The sequence below is a fragment of the Leucoraja erinacea genome, chromosome 12 (genome assembly GCF_028641065.1).
Source record: "Leucoraja erinacea ecotype New England chromosome 12, Leri_hhj_1, whole genome shotgun sequence".
Classification (NCBI taxonomy): domain Eukaryota; kingdom Metazoa; phylum Chordata; class Chondrichthyes; order Rajiformes; family Rajidae; genus Leucoraja; species Leucoraja erinaceus.
Window position 1 is genome coordinate 26,208,284 of NC_073388.1, and position 20,660 is coordinate 26,228,943.

General features: G+C 41.1%; 1 protein-coding gene across 4 annotated transcripts in view; it reads left to right on the forward strand.

Moving 5' to 3' along the window:
• Positions 1–20,660, forward strand: part of dacha (dachshund a) — a 357,634-nt gene that overhangs the window by 276,308 nt on the left and 60,666 nt on the right. For 3 of the 4 annotated variants that reach the window (XM_055643885.1, XM_055643882.1, XM_055643883.1), the window contains one exon: positions 11,255–11,356. The exons of the other annotated variant lie outside the window; for it this stretch is intronic. In XM_055643885.1, coding sequence (XP_055499860.1) covers positions 11,255–11,356 — 102 coding nt within the window. The remainder of the gene's footprint in view (positions 1–11,254; positions 11,357–20,660) is intronic. 4 annotated transcript variants of the gene reach the window in all.

The window sequence follows — 20,660 nt, forward strand, 5'->3', positions numbered from 1 at the left end:
GTTTGATTGAGAAGAAACATCTGGAGAATTGGGCATGAACTGTTTGTTGGTGCACTTCATGAACCAGTTCTACATGTAGGGGAAGACGGTACTTCAAAAACAAATTGCCCAAATATACCTATAGCTTATTCAGGAGTTAAAATGATGACAGGATACATTACCACAGACTAATTCATTTTAGTTTGATAGCAACACAATCGATGGAAGGAATGATTTATTCTACATTGGTATCTAATTAAATTGTTACCGTGACATTGTATCTGTTTTACATCTAATAAAATATAAACTACAATTGTTTTTTATTTTAAATGATTTAGACTATAGGTGCGTGGAAATTATGCTTGTTTGTTAGTGGTGTTAACTTGAGATGGAATATTCATGGATGTGGATGGTTTAACTCAGATACCTTGTAAAAATTATTTTAAATTCTATTCTCACAAACCTGATTAATCTTCTCTTTGCTTTCTCATTCTTTGAAGCTATATCTTTTGAGTTCTTTCCTCGCTATTTATTAGTCCAGTTGTTTTGAAATGTATCATAGATGTGAAAATCACAAGGGAGAGATTATCATAAGTTAAAAATAAATAATAATAATATTTTAATATTTAAAAATACATTAAAACATATTTCAGTAGAAAGAAGATCCAAAATCATAAAAAATCATTACATTCAGTGCCTCTGTAAGACAGGGTTAAAGCATCATAAATAGAACATGTGCAATCTGGTGGCTTTGATCAGAAACCACCTGGGTATATTGCTGGTTCTGGGCCACCTTATATGTAAATCATTTTAATATTCATCTGTATTCATTATTTATCCATGTGATGGTCAATGTTATTATGGAGGAAGATTGTCTTAAAACCTAAACTAAAGGGTGTAACCAGTCTGTGGCATTATTATGCTTTAGCAGTCTATAGCCTCCTAGCCACTAATATATAACGGCTCAATGAAATCATCTGACAACAGATTTTCCTTATATTCAAACAAGGCATTTTCTCCAGCTCTGTCTCTCAAGCCAAGCTGATCTCATACTGTGTAGGAAGTAACTGCAGATGCTGGTTTAAAACGAAGATTAATATAAAAAGCTGGGGTAACTGAGCGGGACAGGTAGCGTCTCTAGAGAGAAGAAATGGGTGATGTTTTGGGTCGAGGCGTCAGTAGAAGGGTCTCAACCCGAAACATCACCCATTCATTCTCCCCAGAGATGCTGCCTGTCCCGCTGAGTTACTCCAGCATTTTGTGTCTATCTCCCATTTCTCATTGGTTTGTTGCAGTGAACATATTAGCTAATCAACCCTAATTCCATCTCACACTTCACCCCAGTCCAATACAATGTTAAGCACAAGAAAAATGTGACTCCTTCCAGTCAACTTTTGGCTACATGCCTGGGGATAACATTTCTCTAGTTTGCATATTTGAATATGCACATGCACACAACATGCCAAATAATTTGAAGAGCTGTACCTTTGTAATTAGCATGTTTAGTTTATTTGACTGTACACAGCATTTCCACCATCACCTAATGGGAGTTTTCTTCTTTCTTGAAATCTGTGTATTTGCAACATTCAAAGCCAAGCTTCAATACATTAACTCCGGACAATTGTGGGTTCAGGAAGTGTAGAGAGCCTGATTTCTTGTGCACTTAACATGGATCAGAAATAAAGTCATATTCATTTTTAGCTTCAGCCAAGATTGCTTTGTGGTTTGATTGTTTCAAGCAATTTTCTATGAATAACTTGCAAATATTATAATTGATGGTCTTTCTTGGTTTGCGTTCACACTCACTGTAGAAATTAGTTCATCTTTCTGAACATTGAAAAAGGCACACAACCACCAAACAGCACTAGCTGTATTGACAATACATAACTAAAATGCATTCAGCATTTTCACAGGGAAATTTAAAAATACCATCAGATTACATTATTCTGAATTTGCAAACAAGACTAAACCAGAATGAAATGTACTACTTACTAATGGACAAATAGAATATCCTACAAGCACAGGATAGTGCTTGGAGCTGGAATTTATACCAAATAAAAACAATTAGAAATTTCATGTCTTTGTTTTTGAGGAAGGTGACCAGCTAAATGGTACATCATATGGAAAGGATGATAATAAATAATAAAATCCTAACCAATTACACATGCATATAACTAACCAGTCTTCCCAAGCACAAAGCTAAACTAACACCTTCATCTACATTGCTTGGAGGTGGTGTCAGATTCAAATTTGCTCCCTGCTTTGCCAAGCTTTTCTTTTTTCTTCGTCGGAACAAAATTGCATTTAGTTTTGGAAATGGAAATGATTACGTTATATGAACAGAATGGTTTTAATTAAGCTAAGAGGGGTCCTAAAATGTATAACGTGCATTTTCATTTGGGGAGAATTGGAAGCAACTGTGGAATTACTTAAACTGAGTGATATGGTATGGATTCTTTACTCCAGAATTTGTCCCAATAATTGTGATTCAATTCATAAAATGTTTATAAGGGATCAATGAAAAAGCTTGACACTGCATTTCAGCATCATAAATTTCATATTCAAAGATCTAAATTTGCCAGATCATCTAAACATTAACAGATTACCTTAATCCATATTATTGGCTGTTTTGGACATCTTTCCTGGGCATAGGGTCATTCCTGTCTAATTTATAGCTGTTGATTTTGGATGCATTCAGGCTGAAGAGATCAAGTTCCGAGATGTCTTAAAATTTTTACTTATGATGGTTCACAAGTTTGCATATTTATCGTTCTGGCTGTTACTGGTCAGTTCTCAGTCAAGCAGGCTCTCAAACAAAATATTATGCAACATGAATCGATGCTGGAAAACTGCAAGCAAAAAACAAGGTGCTGGAGATCCTCAGCAGGCCAGGCACCATCTGTGGAGAGAAGAGGATACAGATGCTGCCTTTTCCCACCACAGATGCTGCCTTTTCCCTCTATAGATGCTGCCTGGCCTGCTGAATTCTTCCAATACGTTGTTTTTTGCTCAAGATTCCAACATCTGCAGCCACTTTTTCTCTCCTCTTGGAAATCTGCAATGTGCAATGTCTGCAATAAACCCTGTTAAATTATTACTTATATTAGGTTATTCATTAATCAATGAGTGGAAATGTGGTTGGATTTTGGAAAAGTAGATGGAAATTGACAATATAGAAAAGCTATTTACAAGGACAAGATTGGTTGATCACCCAATACTGGAAAGATTTAGAGGTTGTCCCCTTGAGACGCCACACATCATTGCACCAACTGAAGGAGTACCAGGCTTCTGGTATCTGCCATACCAAATACATCACTACTGGCATCTCCACACATTGAGGGCCCTTTTGTTTGTCATTGACTTTGCCTTCATTATATGAAGTCTACATTAGAGGATCAAAAAATATTTTCTTCATCTGCTCAACTTCTCAAATTGGTTTACTTTAATTATTTTCATATTTTTATGTTTTTGGAGGAGCCTCTGGAAAAGACCAGTTCTAACTATCAAAGTGCACAAATTTTCAAAATTAGTTAAGTTCATAAGTTCATTTTACTTCGGAGTCACGTGAGTGACTGCATGAAGAACCCCGCCAGGACGCATGCGTGTCATATCGCTTTCACGCTTGCGAAACGACAGGCGGGGTGGAGTGTTCCCCCGCAGCGGTAAGTTTGAAACCGCGACCTGCAGGTAAGTGATTTACTCTGCGGCAGTGTTTGTCCCCGCGCTGTTTTTACACAGCGAAAGCTGGACAAAATAGTGTCCACAAGTGCTGCGAGTGAAGCTGGCTGGGGAGGACCACGAAGTTGCGGGAGCCAGCAGCAGCTGAAGGCACAAGCCCCGTAAGTGGGATCAGCTGTGCCGGCTTTTGGTCCCGCGCCGGCCAGAACACCACGGCCGGGTGGGAGACTATTCAGAATGGGGCCGTCGACTTTGACAAGTCGATAACGGCAGGAGGCGGGGTGGAACGACATTCCCCCGTAGCAACATTTTAAACCAGGACCTGCAGGTAAGTAAAACTGCGGTCTTTATTCTCCCCATACTGTTTCACAGGTGGGGAAACATGGAGAGCTGTGCAAATAACGGCAGGCGGCACGGGAATCACCCGTAAGGGAACAGCTGTGCCCGACTTCGTTCCCGCACCGGCTAGATTAAACACCATGGCTGGGCGGGAGACCATACAGAACGGAGCCGTTGGGTTGACAAGTCAAAACGGCAGGAGGAGGGGTGGAAGACGTTCCCCCTTAACGGCAAGTTTTAAGCCTGGACCTGCAGGTATGTGATACTGCGGTCTTTATTGTTCCCATACTGTTCTACAGGTGGGGGGAAACATGCACAAGGCAAAGAAGTCGACCAGAGCTGGCGGGGGAAGACCGCGGAGTTGCGGACGCCAGCAGCGGCCGGCGGCACAGGAATCACCCGTAAGGGAACAGCTGTGCCCGACTTCGCTCCCACACCGGCCAGATTAAACAATGCGTCTGGGCGGGAAGGCAAGAAGAAAACCAAAAGAATCGAGGACTGATGAGTCCGACTTTGGGCGGCCAGCGACCGTGAGCGCTGGAGACGGTTGGAGCGGCTTATGGAGCCGAGCTCCAACATGACAGGCTCCGGGAGATGGACCTTTTTATTACCAAAAATCTACAAAGGGCAAAATACAAACACTCAAAGTTAATACTGGTAATTTCGACAGACCAATAAACCACCAATCAAAGCTTATGGAATTAAAATGGTGGAGGGATAACATTCGGCATTGTTCCAACCGTATCGTTATCAGCAAACCCTTAATGGTGCTACAAACTGATGCCAGTGCGCTTGGTTGGTGTACTACCAATTTCCATCTCCATCTGTGGAGGTAGATGAAAGGCACAGGGGGCATCATTATCACAGACACTGGGCATAAACTACCTGGAAATGTGGGGTGCGTTCTATGACCTAAAGTCATACTGCTCTGGGATAAATCACCTACAGAGTGACTACAGAGTGATAATTTGACTAATACAATTTGGTAATGGTGTATCCAGAGCAATATTGCAATATCAGCTACTTACCTACCAGGTAACCCAAAATTCAGTGACAGACATCAGGTCACGCAAATTCAATAACATAAGACTTATCACCAGTTACCAAACTGTGTTTCTTGGGAACCAGACCCTGGGACAGCAGGGACAGATGCTTTTCACTGCATTGAGGGGGCAATTGTTTATCTATGCATTCTCTCCTTTTCTGCATCATCAGTCGGGTATTACGAAAAATACAACAAGACTCAGCGTCTGTTAATTGGTAGTGCCGATTGGCCTACTTAACCATGGTTCCCTGTGATACTCAACATGGGGTTTAACCATGCATCACCATCCTGAAACAACCAGATTATTGGTTCATCCCGTAATAGGGGAACCCATCCATGTCAAAAACAACAAACCTAACAATTTGTAGAGTCTAAAGAAACCTCTACTGCAACTGGGACTGGCAGACCGAACATTGAACATTATCTCAGCGGGCCACAGACAGTCCACCAAAAACTATATCTGGTATAAATCAGGAAATGGGAGATATATTGTCACAGAAACAACATCACCTACAGTTTGATGAACATAACGTCTGTTCTCGAATTCCTGGCAGGCCCCCATTATGATGAGGGGCTCAGTTACAGTGCCATTAACTGCGCCAGAAGTGCCCTATCAACATATCTATGGCGAGGATCAGAGTGTCATTCTGTTGGGACTCACCCCTGGTAACCAAACTTATGAGGGGAATTTTTAATATCTATTCCCCAAGAACCAGGTACTCTCTAAATGGGATATGAGTATTGCCCTAACGTTGCTAAGGAATTGGTCTCCAGCAACAGCTCTGTCCCTGCAAAGACGGACGCACAAACCAGTCATGCTGATGGCTTTGGTCACGGCACTAAGGGTACAGTCGTACATAAGTTAAGGCTGGACTATATGACTTCTTCAACAGGAATATAACGTTTCATATTACGAATTAGTCAAACAGTACAGACCGGGATCATCAGGCCTCAAAATAGAATTTAGGAATTACCCTACAGATATCGTCTCTGTATAATAAGACAATTATTGTTCTATATGGAGAACACCAAAAACATCTGAGGCTATGAGATGGCACTACTAATCAGCCACAAACAAACCCACAAAAAAGTGTTGGTTCAAACTATTTCCAGATGGCTGAAACAGGTTTTAACAACAGCTGGGGTGGATACTAACATATTCAAATCTTATTCCACCAGGGCTGCAACTACATGGGCAGCTATGGAGTTGGATGTACCAATGAACCAAATCCTCGAGACAGCAGGATGGATCAGGGGAAAATGTTCCAACTATTCTACCACAAACCAGTAGTTAAACTGGAACTTTGCAGAGCCAATTTTAAGTTCTGTAATATAATTTCACCCCATAAATAGGGGCTATAATTTGTTGTTAACAATTTATCATGGATTTCAATGTTGGATTCATGTCTAAACATGTTAACACAATTCCTCCCACAGTCAATTAAGGCAGATGTGATGCATGGACTCGTTTCCACGGCATGAAATCACAGAGCTTTGAAATCTTCACGTAGTCACTCACGTGACTCCGAAGTAAAATAGTAAGATTAAACGAGAACTTACCAGTTCGAAGTTTGATCGTTATTTTATGAGGAGTACGTTGAGGGAATACGTGCCCTCCGCTCCCACCCTTGATCATATACTCAACTGGTATTTTCTTCTCTAATCTTACTATGTTCAGTCATTACAGTTATCTGTGATTTCACACCGCTGCTTTGAAAAATGACACGCATGTACTCCTCATAAAATAACGATCAAACTTTGAACTGGTAAGTTCTCGTTTAATCTTACTATTTATTGTCACATACACCAATTGGTGTAGTGAAATTCACTGGCCAGGTCAGTCATACAATTTTAAAAAGCACAGACTCAAATAACACATGTTAACATAAACATCCATCACAGTGACTCCCATACATTCCTCACTGTGAGGGAAGAGAAATAAAGTTCAAGTCCATCTCTTTTTGTTCTCCCTTGGTTGGGGGCCTCGAGCCCCCTGTTGACGGGACGGTCTTGATTCCCGTAGCCGGCGGCGTTCAGGCCCTCCCCGTCGAGGCATTCAGCTCCCGCATCGGGGAGTTGTCAGCTCTCCCGCGCCGGGGCAAACAAACCTCGCATCGGGGCTGGTGAACCTTCTGCGGCGTTGGAGCTCCCGACTTGCCTCTCCTGAGACTATGAGCCCTTGGTGGTAAGTCTGCAGGCCACGGTGGGAGCGATCCCAGACAAAGGATCCGCTCCAATGGTAAGTCCGCACCCCGCGGTGGGGGTCACGATAGTCCGAAGCGGCTTCCAGCTCCAGCAATGGTAGGCCGCAGAGCCCGGAGAATGTGATCTGAAAATTGATCACATCTCCGGGAAGGTAAGAACCTGAAAAAAAAGTTTCCCCCTCTCCCCACATCAAATAAACAGAAGAACATGAAAACAAACTTTAAACAAATGCTAAAAATAACTAAAGGATGAAAAAAACGAACAGACTGCCGGCAGGGCTGCCATCTCCCTCCTCCGGCGCCCCCTGGTGTATTAGTGAAAAGGAAAATTATTATGCAGCAACAGAAGGCCCCAGAAATTCCAAAGTTGCACTCACATGAAGCTTTGAAAACGTACCCTGGTTTCCTTGCTGATCTTGCTGACGGATATTTCCTGGGCAGTATTTTGCCTCTGCAACGACATGAACGTAAATTCCATCAAAGGGATTACCAGAACTGTTATGTTCTTGATTGGAGCATCCTTCTCAGCCTTCTACCTCTATTGATGCACTTCCATTATTGTGCAATAAAGTGAATGCCCATTCCCCAGCACAGTGAACCTTCTGAACCTTCTGAATTTTGTATTCGGCGAGCAAGTACTCTGCATATCGCCAACTTGGACAATTTTACTTTTTTTTTTCTTCTTTTTTTTTAATTAGAAGCAATTGTACAAGAATAAAACAATCGGCATATAAACTTACAGTTAATTTACAGCTTCAATTTTAACTTTTTAACTTGAAAATAAGGGAAAAGTAAAGAGAAAGAACAAGAGAGAGAAAAAGTGAGAGGTGCAAAGATAGGACTCCTAGACTACCAAAGTAGTGTAGCCATAGAGTGGATAAAAATGTAAGAGAGGAGAAGGAAAAAAAAAGAAAGAAACAAAAAAGAAAAAAAGTGGAGATATACCTGCCTCCCGCCTCTTGTGTTGCGCCATACTATCCTTGTATGAATTCGGTGAAGGGTGTCCATGTCTTGAAAAATTGATCTGGTTTTTCTGCCAAGACAAATCTAATATTTTCCAAATGTAGTGTCTCAGACATGTTTGTAATCCACATCTTAACAGTAGGGACTGATGTGTGTTTCCAAATATGTATTAGTTTTTCGCCGTTATCAGACCATAATTAAGGAAACGTCTTTGAAATAATGTTAGCTCAGAACATTTTTATCAAGCCAATAAACCTACAAACCTGTACGTTTTTCGATTGTGGGAGGAAACCGAAGATCTTGGAGAAAACCCACGCAGATCACAGGGAGAACGTACAAACTCCGTACAGACAGCACCCGTAGTCGGGATTGAACCCGAGTCTCTGCCACTGCATTTTGCTGTAAGGCAGCAACTCTACCGCTGTGCCACAGTGTCTGGTGGATGTACTGTATCTCGATACTGGTACAGGCTACTAAGGGCATATACAAGCAACAGCATTTCAATGTTAAATATAATTTGTTTTATGCAAACTTTATTGAGGTTTAAGTTTATGTTTAGGTTTGTTATTGTCACATATACTGAGGTACAATTAAATTATTTTTCATGCTTTCCAAACAGATCAGATAATCTATAATCAGTAAAAGTCTGATCTTGACCACTTCCTGTTGTTCTGTATATTGATTTTAGAAAAAACGCTGACACTTACTGCTGTGATTTTTGGCCATCTTAGTCAGAGTCCCGCTCTGCTGCACAGGACAAGAGAATTTTTCCCATCGATTAAAAATAAAAGCTGTGTTGCCTTTGGTTTGGAAATGCTAAAGCTGCATTGCCTTTGGTTTGGAAATGCTAAAGCTGTGTTACCTTTGGTGCTAAAGCTGTGTTACCTTTGGTTTGGAAATGCTAAAGCTGTGTTGCCTAATTAAAGTTGCCTTGCCTAATTAAAGTTGCCTTGCCTTATATATAATTAAAAGTCTAATCTTGACCACTTCCTGTTTGCGCTTTATATTGATTTTAGAAAAAGTGCTACCACGTACGGCTGTGATTTTTGGCCATCTTACTCAGAGTCCCCCTCCGCTCATCAGGTGCTGAGGATTTTTCCCATCGATGAAAAATTAGTATTTAACAAATGTTGAGATTCTCTCTCCTGTCAATCACGCCATGAAGGCTATGCCCCTTCTGGTGGGAGTGGGGGAGGGACTATAAAACCCAGAAGTGTGGATGTGGCTCAGTCTCTGCAACATGGAGGAGGGAGCGGTCACGACTCGCTGTCTTTAGTGGCCTTGCACCCTGCTTGAAATGGTATGAAATTGCACTTGAATTTGGTGGCCTTGCACCCTGCTTGAAGTGGTAAGAAACTGCACTTGAATTTGGTGGCCTTGCATCCTGCTTGAAATGGAATTTCAAGTAATAGCCGTGAGTCAACTGCCAGCCCACCAGCCGTGAGTGAGTGAGCTGCCAGAACTACAAGCTTGCGTGACTGAGCCGCCAGCCCAGGAATCCATTCGGCCCACAATGTCCTATCTAGCCCTCTGGAAACCAGTCCCTTCAGCCCACAACACCCATACTAGTGCTTCAGAAAGACCACCCCCCACTGGCCACCAATATTGGAATTGGTGGAGAGGTGGAATATTGCGTTGGGGACCAGCCCTCTCGTGTGATGCTGGGACCCAACGGGTCCCACTTAGTCCAGTACTATATATAAATACAATTATGTCAAACTCAAGTACAATAGATAGAGTAAAGGGGAAGACACTGAATGCACAATACGGTTCTCAGCATTGTAGCGCATCAGTTCCATAGAAAAGTCCATTGTCTGCAATGGGATTGTTCAGAAGCCAGATAACTGAGGGGGAAGAAGCTGTTTCTGAGTCTGATGGTGCAGTTCAGCACAGAGGGTAGTGGATGGATTTAAGAGAGAGAGAGTTAGATAGAGCTCTAGGGGCTAGTGGAATCAAGGGATATAGGGAGAAGGCAGGCACGGGTTATTGATTGGGGACGATCAGCCATGATCGCAATGAATGGCGATGCTGGCTCAAAGGGCTGAATGGCCTCCTCCTGCACCTATTTTCTATGTTTTTATGTTTCTAGTTTCAAGTATATACTTTCTGCCAGACAGGATCAGGGAGAAGAAGGGTGGGACAAGACCTTGTTTATGTTTGTTGCTTATCTGAGACAGCATGGAATTGTAGATCGAGTCAATGGTGGGATGTCTGGTCTGTGTGATGGACTGGGCTACATCTACAACTCTCTGCAATTTCTATGGTGCATCTGCAGAATTGTTCATGATTCTGTCCAGAGAGGTGTCACATGCAAACTTGTAGATGGTGTTAGAGCTGAAATTGGTCAGACGGTCTAGTGTAGAGGGAGCATAATTGGTCAGACGGTCTAGTGTAGAGGGAGCATAATAGAGGACTGGGAATGTATCTTTTGCAGGGCACCAGTGTTGACAATTATTGCACAGGAGGTGTTGTCACCTACCCTCACAGTTTATGGTCTGTGGGTCAGAAAGTCCAGGATCCAATGCTAGACGGGAGGGCTGATTCCTTGGTTCAGGTGGTTGGAGATGAGTTTGGATGGGATTGTGTTGTTGAAGGCAAAGCTATATTCAGTAAATAGGAGTTTATTGTACGAATCCTTGCTGTCTTTTCTCGGTTGTCTTGTTGTCTAGGTGTTACAGAGAGGAGTTTGGAGCTAGGGAGATGGTGTCTGTTGTAGATCTGTTGTGACTGGAATCAAACTGCAATGGATCAAGACAGGTGTAATGTATGCCATCATCAATCTCTCAAAGCATTTCATGATCGTGGATGTCAGAGCATTGACATTAAGTCTTAATGCAATTTCGTTCAATCCAAGCTGTTTGAATGACAATAAAAAGCATCCTATTCTATTCTATTCTATTCTATTCTAATGCTCTGCCATCTTAGTTATTAAGACACACCATTTTACTTTTATTTGGTACTGGGATGATAGTAGTGTTCTTTAAGCAGGTGGGGCCCTCAGAATGCAGTAATGAGATGTTAAAGATGTCTGTGAATACCTCTGCAGGCTGTTCCTTAAAAGGTCCTGAGGATGAGCCCGGGGACTCCATCCAGACCAGTTGCTTTCCATGGATTCGCTCTCAGGATCGACGATCTTACAAATGCCAAGGTAACTGTTGAGACTGAGACTAGCAGAGTGGATGACATTCTTCCACTGACCTTCTGCTCGAAATGGGCATAGAAATGTATTGAGTTGATCCGTTGCCAGCGATACTGCCTGTCTTTGCTTTGGTGCCTATTATAGCTTGCAAGCCTTGCCACAATCTATGATTATCCGTGTCATTGCCTTCTGGTTGACCCAGAATTCCATCTTGGAATGTTTAATGGCTCTGTGAAGGTCTTAGATAGATTTATTGTATCGCTTGGATTGTTTGACTTGAAATCTGCAGACGTGGACTTCATCTGGGAGTAGACATGGCGGTTCACCCATGATTTCTGGTTGGCAACACGTATCATTTTGTTTGGTGCACAAAACCATTAAAAATGCTGCTCCATTCCAGGACTTATTCCAATTAACACAGAGCACCTTAGGGAGTTCTGATGTTGAATATCAAGGACAGTGGATAGATGGCCGTCGTCTGGCATCTCTGTAGCCGGAATATTATTTCCACTTATCAGCCCAAGTCTGAATATCGTATCAAGAACAGATTGCTTTGTTACCTGGGGAACTATGAATAGAATTGAAGGTTGCTTACCATTTCCCTCATTTGTACTCTCAGTTGGCCTTTGTGTGCTTCCTTCTAAAACTCCACCCTGTCACCTCACACATTGCATTCAACAGCCTTTGCAAGATTGTTCTTTTCGATACTGTCATTGCCCTCCTGAGCCTGATTGCTCCTTTTGGTACATGTGCATTCTTTTCCACTTTCAGTGAAATACTTTGAGACATTTCTCTGCATGAGATGCGGTAAGAAACCACGTTGTTATACTAACCAAATTGAACTTCATAAATTCCTGAAATGTGGGAGCCCCAGTGGTAAAAGTACTGTTTACTTAGTAAAGACCTCGAGGAAGAAATATTTCATGGTTGCGTTCTGATCACTAAGCCTATTATGTAATGTTCATTCACACTGAAGTCTAGAAACAAAAGCTGCAAATAGATCAGTCACTGATTGAAGTGTGAAATATAGAGATCCCTACATTGATATTGCCTAGGGTTCATTTAAAATAAAACACATCATCATTTATTAGTTGCACAAAAAGTGCTTTTTCAACGTTCTGCCACTGTGATAGCAGTTTTGAGATTTAATCATGTGTGTCTTACTCATTGAATATACAGCTTTTTCAATCAAACCATTTGTCTTAAATGTCTGTGTACAGTGCAGATTGTAGTTTAGCAACATATTTACCTGTGTAGATTTATCACAAGTGATTAAGTTAAAAATTGAACTATTTACAAACACCATAAATCTTCATCTGCAGTATTTTATGTGTTGGCTTAAAACAGACTGGTCAGTAAATATCAAATGTTAACCCCAAACTGAATTAATTACTAAATATATTTTCAGTTCAACTGCCTAGTCTTTTAATTGCAACAAGAGAAGGAATGCGCCTTTGAGTCCCAGTGTGATGAAGGTTGCTGCTCATTCTCTACTGGGGTGGGAGAGGGAGAATGGATTATGTTCTCTGAGATCAATAACAACTGGATGATGACGACACCCTCCTATCAGATGACCATTGGCAGTGATGTTGGGAGCATTTCTGAAGTCTTCATATGAAACAGAATACCATGAATCTAGTCAGCCACATTGGTGAATTCAGAACATTCGTTCATTTCATCTGAAATACGTAACTCTCTCTTTGATGGATATTACCTTCCCACTGTGGATACTTAACCTTAGAAGATCAGTCGTGCAGTGCATGTTTTGTATAAACTGCTGCTTGATTAATTTGTCGTGCAAAATTGTGAAATGTGAGTGGACACTAATAGATCACATTATGCATAGTGAAAACTTTGTCCACGCACTTCAGTGAACATGACCCGCCCACACATGCCGCATAATAAGCAAGTAAAATTGATGTTGATGCCAGTGCAACTCTTAGTTGGAGGCTCACCTGTGAAATTAATTCACAGATTTGTTATTAACACTGCTTTGAAATATCAGGGTGGTGCCTTGAACCAGCCCTGTGTAAAGGAATCATCAACTTTTTACAGGTTTGTTGGAGTCATAGAAATAGTCATGGAGTTATACAGCATGGAAGCAGGACCATCGTCCTGACTTTCCCACACCGACCAACATGTTCCATCTACATGTCCCACCTGCTTGAATTTAGCCTATATCCCTATAAACCTGTCCTATCCATGTACCTGTCTAATTGTTTCTTAAATGTTGCGATAGACCTTACCGCAACTACCTTCTCCAGCACCTCATTCCATACACCCGATCACCCTTTGTGTGAAAAAATTAACCCTCAGATTCCTATTAAATTCCTAGTGAATCTTTTCCCCTTCTCCTTAAACCCATGTCCTCTGGAGATTGTATAGGAATGCCAGCAATAGAAACAGGAGGGTAGCACTCTCCCCTTGTGCCTTCTTAGAAGAGTGACTGATATTTTACCTCAGTGCCATTATCCTGTGTGAACACTAAACACCTAGATTTCCTTATATGATGAATACATAACTGAGGCGCAGAACACTGCAGCTCAGAGTCAGGGTGAATGCTGAGATCAAGTTAGCTATTTACCTGTGAATAATACGCAGTGGTTGCACGGGAGCTGCATCAGGACCACATGCACATGGGCAAGAGCGACTTGCCAAATGAACCTGAGTGAGCGGGATATTGCTAGGACAGTCTGACCCTCAAAAGCCTACAGGGTGGTACACTATTACCTCCAGTTCTCCAAGGAGCAATGTACCTGGCGACTAAGGTTTTTAATGAAAGGTCTACTAGCTGCACCAATATGCTGCTCTCAGGATCCCACACCCTTAACTCCCTCCAGATGGAGAGTAAATCCATCAATGCTTCAAGACCTTGCCACTGTATGGTTTGGAATCTCAAGTGTCAAATGGCATCACATCAGCAATGGGGAAAGTCTCCATCGTGAGATGACCTCAATGCTTTGCCTTGAATCTCTGTTGTATGTGCGTTCCCTTCAAGGAAACCATGGCAGAGATCAAATGTAATAAAAAGGAACTGCAAATGCTGGTTTATACCAAAGATAAACACAAAATGCTGGAGTAACTCAGTGGGTCATGCAGCATCTCTGGATAAAATGGATAGGTGACATTTTGGGTCGGGACCTTCTTCAGACATGGCAGAGATCAATTTTGATCATGGAGTAATATCAACCTGGCAATAAACTTTAAAAAACACACCAATATGTCAGAGTCTGCCAACACATCAGTGATGCTGTGAGCTGCTTCTCTTGCAAAGCCGTCACTCCATCTCTGGGACTTAAATCTGGGATGCTGGAAAATCTGCTAAATGTAAAGGGCGTTGGCAAAACCTGTGAACTTGCTGCAGTGAGAGTAGCCCCAATCAGATGGAGTGAAACATTCTATTTGCCTCTGAAATGGGACAAAACCACCAATAATGGTCCGCATAATTCTAGATGATAGCAGCATAAATTCTGGTATTATTAACTTTCCCTAGCTTCTAGGAACTACTAAAAGCTTCCAGCCCATCATCAGGGTAAACCCTCAACCTGCTCCACATATAAAGACTGTGACAGCTGTATGCTGGGTGTTTAAATTCCTGGAAGGTCCTCATTTCCCTTATTCACACTCCTCTTAAACCCTAATTTGGAGTTGAGCCAGTGACATCAAATGTCCTTGTTCCCTTAGCAAAGGGCTTCAGTAGTCTCGAAAGAAGCTGCTCAAGATCGTTGGTGAAAAATAACCATACTATTGATATCATTGCAACACACAATGTCAACCAGTGCTAATTAATAAAGAGCATAATCACAACAGGGACACAGTCATCATGTCGGTATCCCTCTCAGTACCTCCGTTTGCAAAAAGAACCAAAAATTCAGCATAAACAACAATTTTGTATATGCACTCAGTGACACAATAACGTCCTCTCCTGAAGACCCTGCAGGCCAAATTGAACTACTCTTGCTTGGCCCATGACTGCTAACTAGTTAGAACCACCGAGGGCATGCAGTTGATCGATAGTTGGATCTTTGCTGTAGAGAATATGCCAAGAAAGGGTAACTGTGTGTGGTACTGGGGCCAGCTTCTGACTACACCAGCCCACCTCAAGTAGGAAGTAGAATGTCCAGCTGGCTCAGGGGCGACTGTGAGGGCTTTATAGGAATGACACATGGGACTGACATGTTAGGAATGACAGATGAGAATGACACGTTAAGAAACAGTTGGACAGGTACATGGATAGGACAAGTTTGGAAGGATATGGACCCAGCGCAGGCAGGTGGGACAGTATAGCTGGGTCATGTTGGCCGGTGTGAGCCTGTTTACACATTGTATCACTCTATGACTATGACTATGATTGCTAATACTGTCATACTGAGGCACGATTCATAATCTATGGACCCAATGCAATGTATTGGTTGGCAGATTGCACAAGTGCCATCACTTTGGCCCATCTTCTGCTGCAGGGCACAGAAATGGCTGTCAGTCTCTTACACATGCTTAGAAAGTTGGCTATAATTGTCTCTTGGAGCCCTCTTCTTTGCCTGTGCAGCCGTTCTTTTTAGAATCTGAACATTCGCTTTCACCAGTGATTGTATGGAATGGTCTTTTTTAATATTGGGGTCCTGAGGTCCGTATTAATGTGTGGATTAATTTCAACACATTTACATTACCCATGAAATTACTTGTACTTGTGAAAAAAAGTGCAATAACACTAAGGTTTAACCAATCCCTCTTCAGATGCAAGTCAGTCAAAACATACGTAGTTGGAAAATACATTTGAAAGTTCAGACATCTATCATTGTCTAGAGAGTGCAAATTGAAATGCCACATATTTCAGTGATTTGGTTCAAGGGGTCATACTTTTATGCAGGATTGAGATAAATCTCATTAAATAGAAATAGCTCTAAATATTTTGTAGCATTAGCCGTCAAAACTATTTGTGGCATTCATTTTTATGTTACTTTACTCCAGTTGAGAGATATTATTGTTGGAGAAAGGACATTTTTCCTATAATTATTTTTTAAATCATGCATTTCAGGTTAGGTGGAACATGATTAAATATAAAATAAAATTTGCTTTCTCCGGGTCCACCCAGAGGACCATTCCACCTCTACATAAATGAGACGATTTATAACCATCAACCTTGACAAGCAAGTCTGCTACAATGGATCAAGCACTATCAATTGCTATGGAGTTCCACGTGGAACTAGGTTCAGACTAGTCAAGGTCTTGCAAAAATCCTTCCAGCTAGCACCATGATTAGACTTTCAGTCCAACCATTCAGACTTGAAATCAAAAGGTGAAAGTATAAAGGTTAAGTAATGCAATCACATGCTGTACTTTTGTGCTATGGATAGATTTGAAGCAGAAAATCATGATCAGTATTTCCATATTAATAATGGCCCACCTATTTGTGATATGCTCACAGGTCAATTAGTATGCAATGCTTGTGCCAATTGCCTGCAACAAGCTTATAGCATTACATACGCTGAACGAAGCCCTGGCCTGGAAAAGCCAAATGTCATATTGGGATTAAAACCCGATTGAGTGTAACGTAACAATTTCATCCCTACAAAAATCGCGGTTGAGTGTCCCAATGCAGAAGCCAGCTATCAAATCCTTACCATTGGACCAAATGTTTCAGCTAAGGCCTTCTTCTTTTGGGAGAGTTGAGGGGGTGGGATGGGGAGGTGCAATGATGGCATTGTTGTGGAGCTTGGGCACCAACCAGTAAAATACCTGTTGTCCACAGAAAACATGGGTCCCTAACTCTAACCCACCATTATTGGTTTGGATATCCCAACTGAGGCCCAAAACCTTCAAGAAAGGTTCATGTTGGGAGCTGCTGCTGTAATTGCTCTTGCCATGTGAGCAATTTGTGGTTTTCAGTTTTTGCACCTTACACGTAATTACCCTGAAGCTGTGTGAAATGTGCTGCTTATGTCGATAGCCTCTTGTATGTCACATGTGCAAGATAATCACTCCCTCGTTGCCCTGCATGAAATTGGCATAGATCCAATATGTAATGCTATTTTAGTGTGCACTTTCAAGACCCTTACATTTACTACCCCAGTTTCTCTTCATAGGGCGTGGTTTAGTTGTAAGACAGAATGAAATGGGTCAGAAATATTCCCAACTTCAGAATACAGGAGGCAACATGTTCCCAATCAGTGTTTGCAGCGCAGTCCTTTTTTAATCAAGTAGCTAACATAAAGCTGAAATTATATTTGTTTAAATTCTTCTGATCGTGCCGAGTCCTCAAAGGGGGTGAATGTTATGAATTAATGTATTGCTGAAAAACATTAGATCAGCATAGAGGCCAGATGAAAACATGTAAATCTCTGGAAATGCGTTTGACAGATTTGCTGCCATTTATTGGCTGCTTTTTAAAAATATTTTCAAACACTTTCCTTTTTTCCCACTGAAACCGTCATAAAACAATTGAATATGTTTGGACAGATGTAAGCTTCTAGATCGAATAGGTTGCTATGTAGCTGTCTATTAGTATTTAAATAAAGAAAATGGGATGACATTTTCTGTTGTGAATTACAAACTTAGCTTAGTACTTAGTAAGATGCATAAATTCAAAATGTCTTAAAATGATCTATGGACTATTTTATATTAGACCCTCTTAGACTATTTCTGACCTTGGTCACATTAGCAACTGAAATACTTGTGGCTGGCAGGGAGTTGTTAGGTTTGCGGTGTATACAAGCAGAAGCTCTCATATCTTTAAACGGCTCGTCCATGGTGACAGCTTATAAATCAATGGATGCTATCTTCATTACAAATACAGTAGCTACTGGCCATCAAATCATTCTTTCAATGATGCTACACAGAAATTGTGCTTGTAGTGACTCCTCTAATGTCTTGCCATGTGTGTCATCCCAGTAAAATATAGCTGAATTTCACTCATCTGCCTATCTCACAATTCCTAAACAAAAATGAATGCAATTCAAGTGGAAAAAATAGCAGGTCATCCATATGTTCTCTGAAATTAATCCCAAAATGTGTGTACATAAATTAAACCACTTTAGCAGGCTTTATTGACCCGGGGCGAGGGTCTGAAAAAGCTTCTGAGAAATAAACAAGTCATTAAAATACTCTGATCATTTTACATCTTGTTTTAATTACGTAGTTCCTGAAAAAAAGCTTGGTTATTTTTTAGAACCCCACTGTTATCATCAGTGATCAGACCAATAAACTTCTGGAGAAAATTGTGCATTAGGATTAAAAAGTCAAAAGAACACATTACAAAAATGAGGCCACGGCAGTGGCAATACTTGTTAATGATGAAAATTGTGATTTATGACCCAAAATGATCACAGATGTGTTTCAGAATCTCACCGTTGGGATCTAAACTGCAGACTGCCTCTTTCATCCAAAAGCATTTATGGAAATGTGACAGCAGATAATTTAATACATGTTTTAAAATTAATTTAAAGATGCAGTGACTCTTTTCCAATGAGATTGGTGTGTTTAAAATAAAATGCTGCAAATTTCCACAAATAATTATATTAAAAGGATTTGAAAGCAGGTGATGCCCTTGCAAACATATTCGAAATATATTTCTTGTGGAATAGGAAGCTAATGAACATAAGGTAAGAGAGAACAAGAGGTTATCTTATCATTGGAAAATCCTGTTGAAAATCGATGTGACCTCTGCTACTGTCATCCCAATTCCCACCTCCGGTGCACTGCCTGTCCTACTTGTCTTCTTCTGGAAGCTCAATCTAGTGTGTGATCTCCTCCGCTCTCCAGGGGCAGGTTATCACAATGAATCACCCAGACTCCTCTCACACTTCTATTTATTTCCCTGTGCTGATGGGATGTTGTCTGGGAAAGTTGGAGAGGGGGCAGCTGGATGAGTGGTGGGAGGCAGTTGTAAGCAGTGGCTACTGGTGGTAGTGGAAATGTCAATTCAATTCAAATTACAACCTCCCTGCCAAACATACAATGTAGGCTGGGATGTTGATACGGGGAATTCATTACACTGTGGTGCAAATGTAAAAAAAACAGGCTGAGATCCAGCATTAAAATGGAAAAATAAATACCTTGGGAGTGACAAAAAGCTGCTTCAAAGGTTTTGTGTGCCTTCATTTCAACTGTGCAGCTTATAGTTTGTGGTGCTGTGCTGCCTTGTATCAAGGACCTCCTTACATTCAGTTGCTGTACTATGAACACATGTACTGACAAAACTATAACAGGAAAGAGATGACCTATTTCACAGCTGAAAATAACACAACATCTCTTTTAAATGCTGACTTAGCCCTGCCCACAGAGGTTTCAAGGTCTGTCTAGAAAGTGGGCAGAAAATCCCAGTGTCTGACCAGTTGGTACTTTGTGATTGCAAACGTGCAAATTATACAAAAAATACCGGAATTAGCAATTGGAGTGAAACATAAAACAAACATTTTCTTTTTGAAGCATGTTGATGAATATAACCGGGTTTTCTGATTTTGTCCAGCATTTTAAAACAAGGAAATGAAATAGCAGGATGGTCCTTAAGATAACATGCAACATTGGGATCTCTGTTATTTTCATCCTTCCTGCTCCAACCATATGCGATTGGCAATTTGATTATAGAGAATACATATCCAAAAGTTAAATTTGGATCTGGTGTTGGTATAATGTTCTGGAATTCTTCTGGTAATGCTTTCCCATGTAGCAGAGCAGTTGTGTAAAAATCACATGCCAGTTAGAATGCTACATTGTACATACACCATGGCCAAAATGTTGTATGTGGTAGAATCAGCATATTCCTGCCTTGCGTGGCAAAGACCATTCATCTAAAATCTCCCATCTCAGCAGAGATTGAAGAAAGCAGAGAGAATGGGGTGGAGCAGATTGCAGGAATTGGGTATGATTGACAACATAGATAACAGAGTCATATAATTACATAATTATTCAACGCGGAAACAGGTTATTCGACTCAGCTTGCTCATGCTGATCAAGATGTTTACCTGATTTAATCCCATTTGCCTGCGTTTGGGCCATATCCCTGTAAACCCTCTAATGGATTGGAAAGATTGTAGATGGGATGAGGTGTATGTGTGTCATAAGCTAAATATGGTAACATTGTAGTGTGACCTAAAGGACAGGCATGAATTGAGTTTTGTTTAAAGTTCTGTTATATTTTATATCAAAATATTGTGTGGCATGTTAACATTTACACTAAGAACATGGGAAATAGGAGCTGGGATAGACTATTTGGCCCCATGTGTCTCCATTGCCTTTTAATAAGATTACAGCTGACTTTTATCTCAGCTTCATTTTCCTCAACAGGCCTCTTATCCATTGATTCCTTTAATATCCA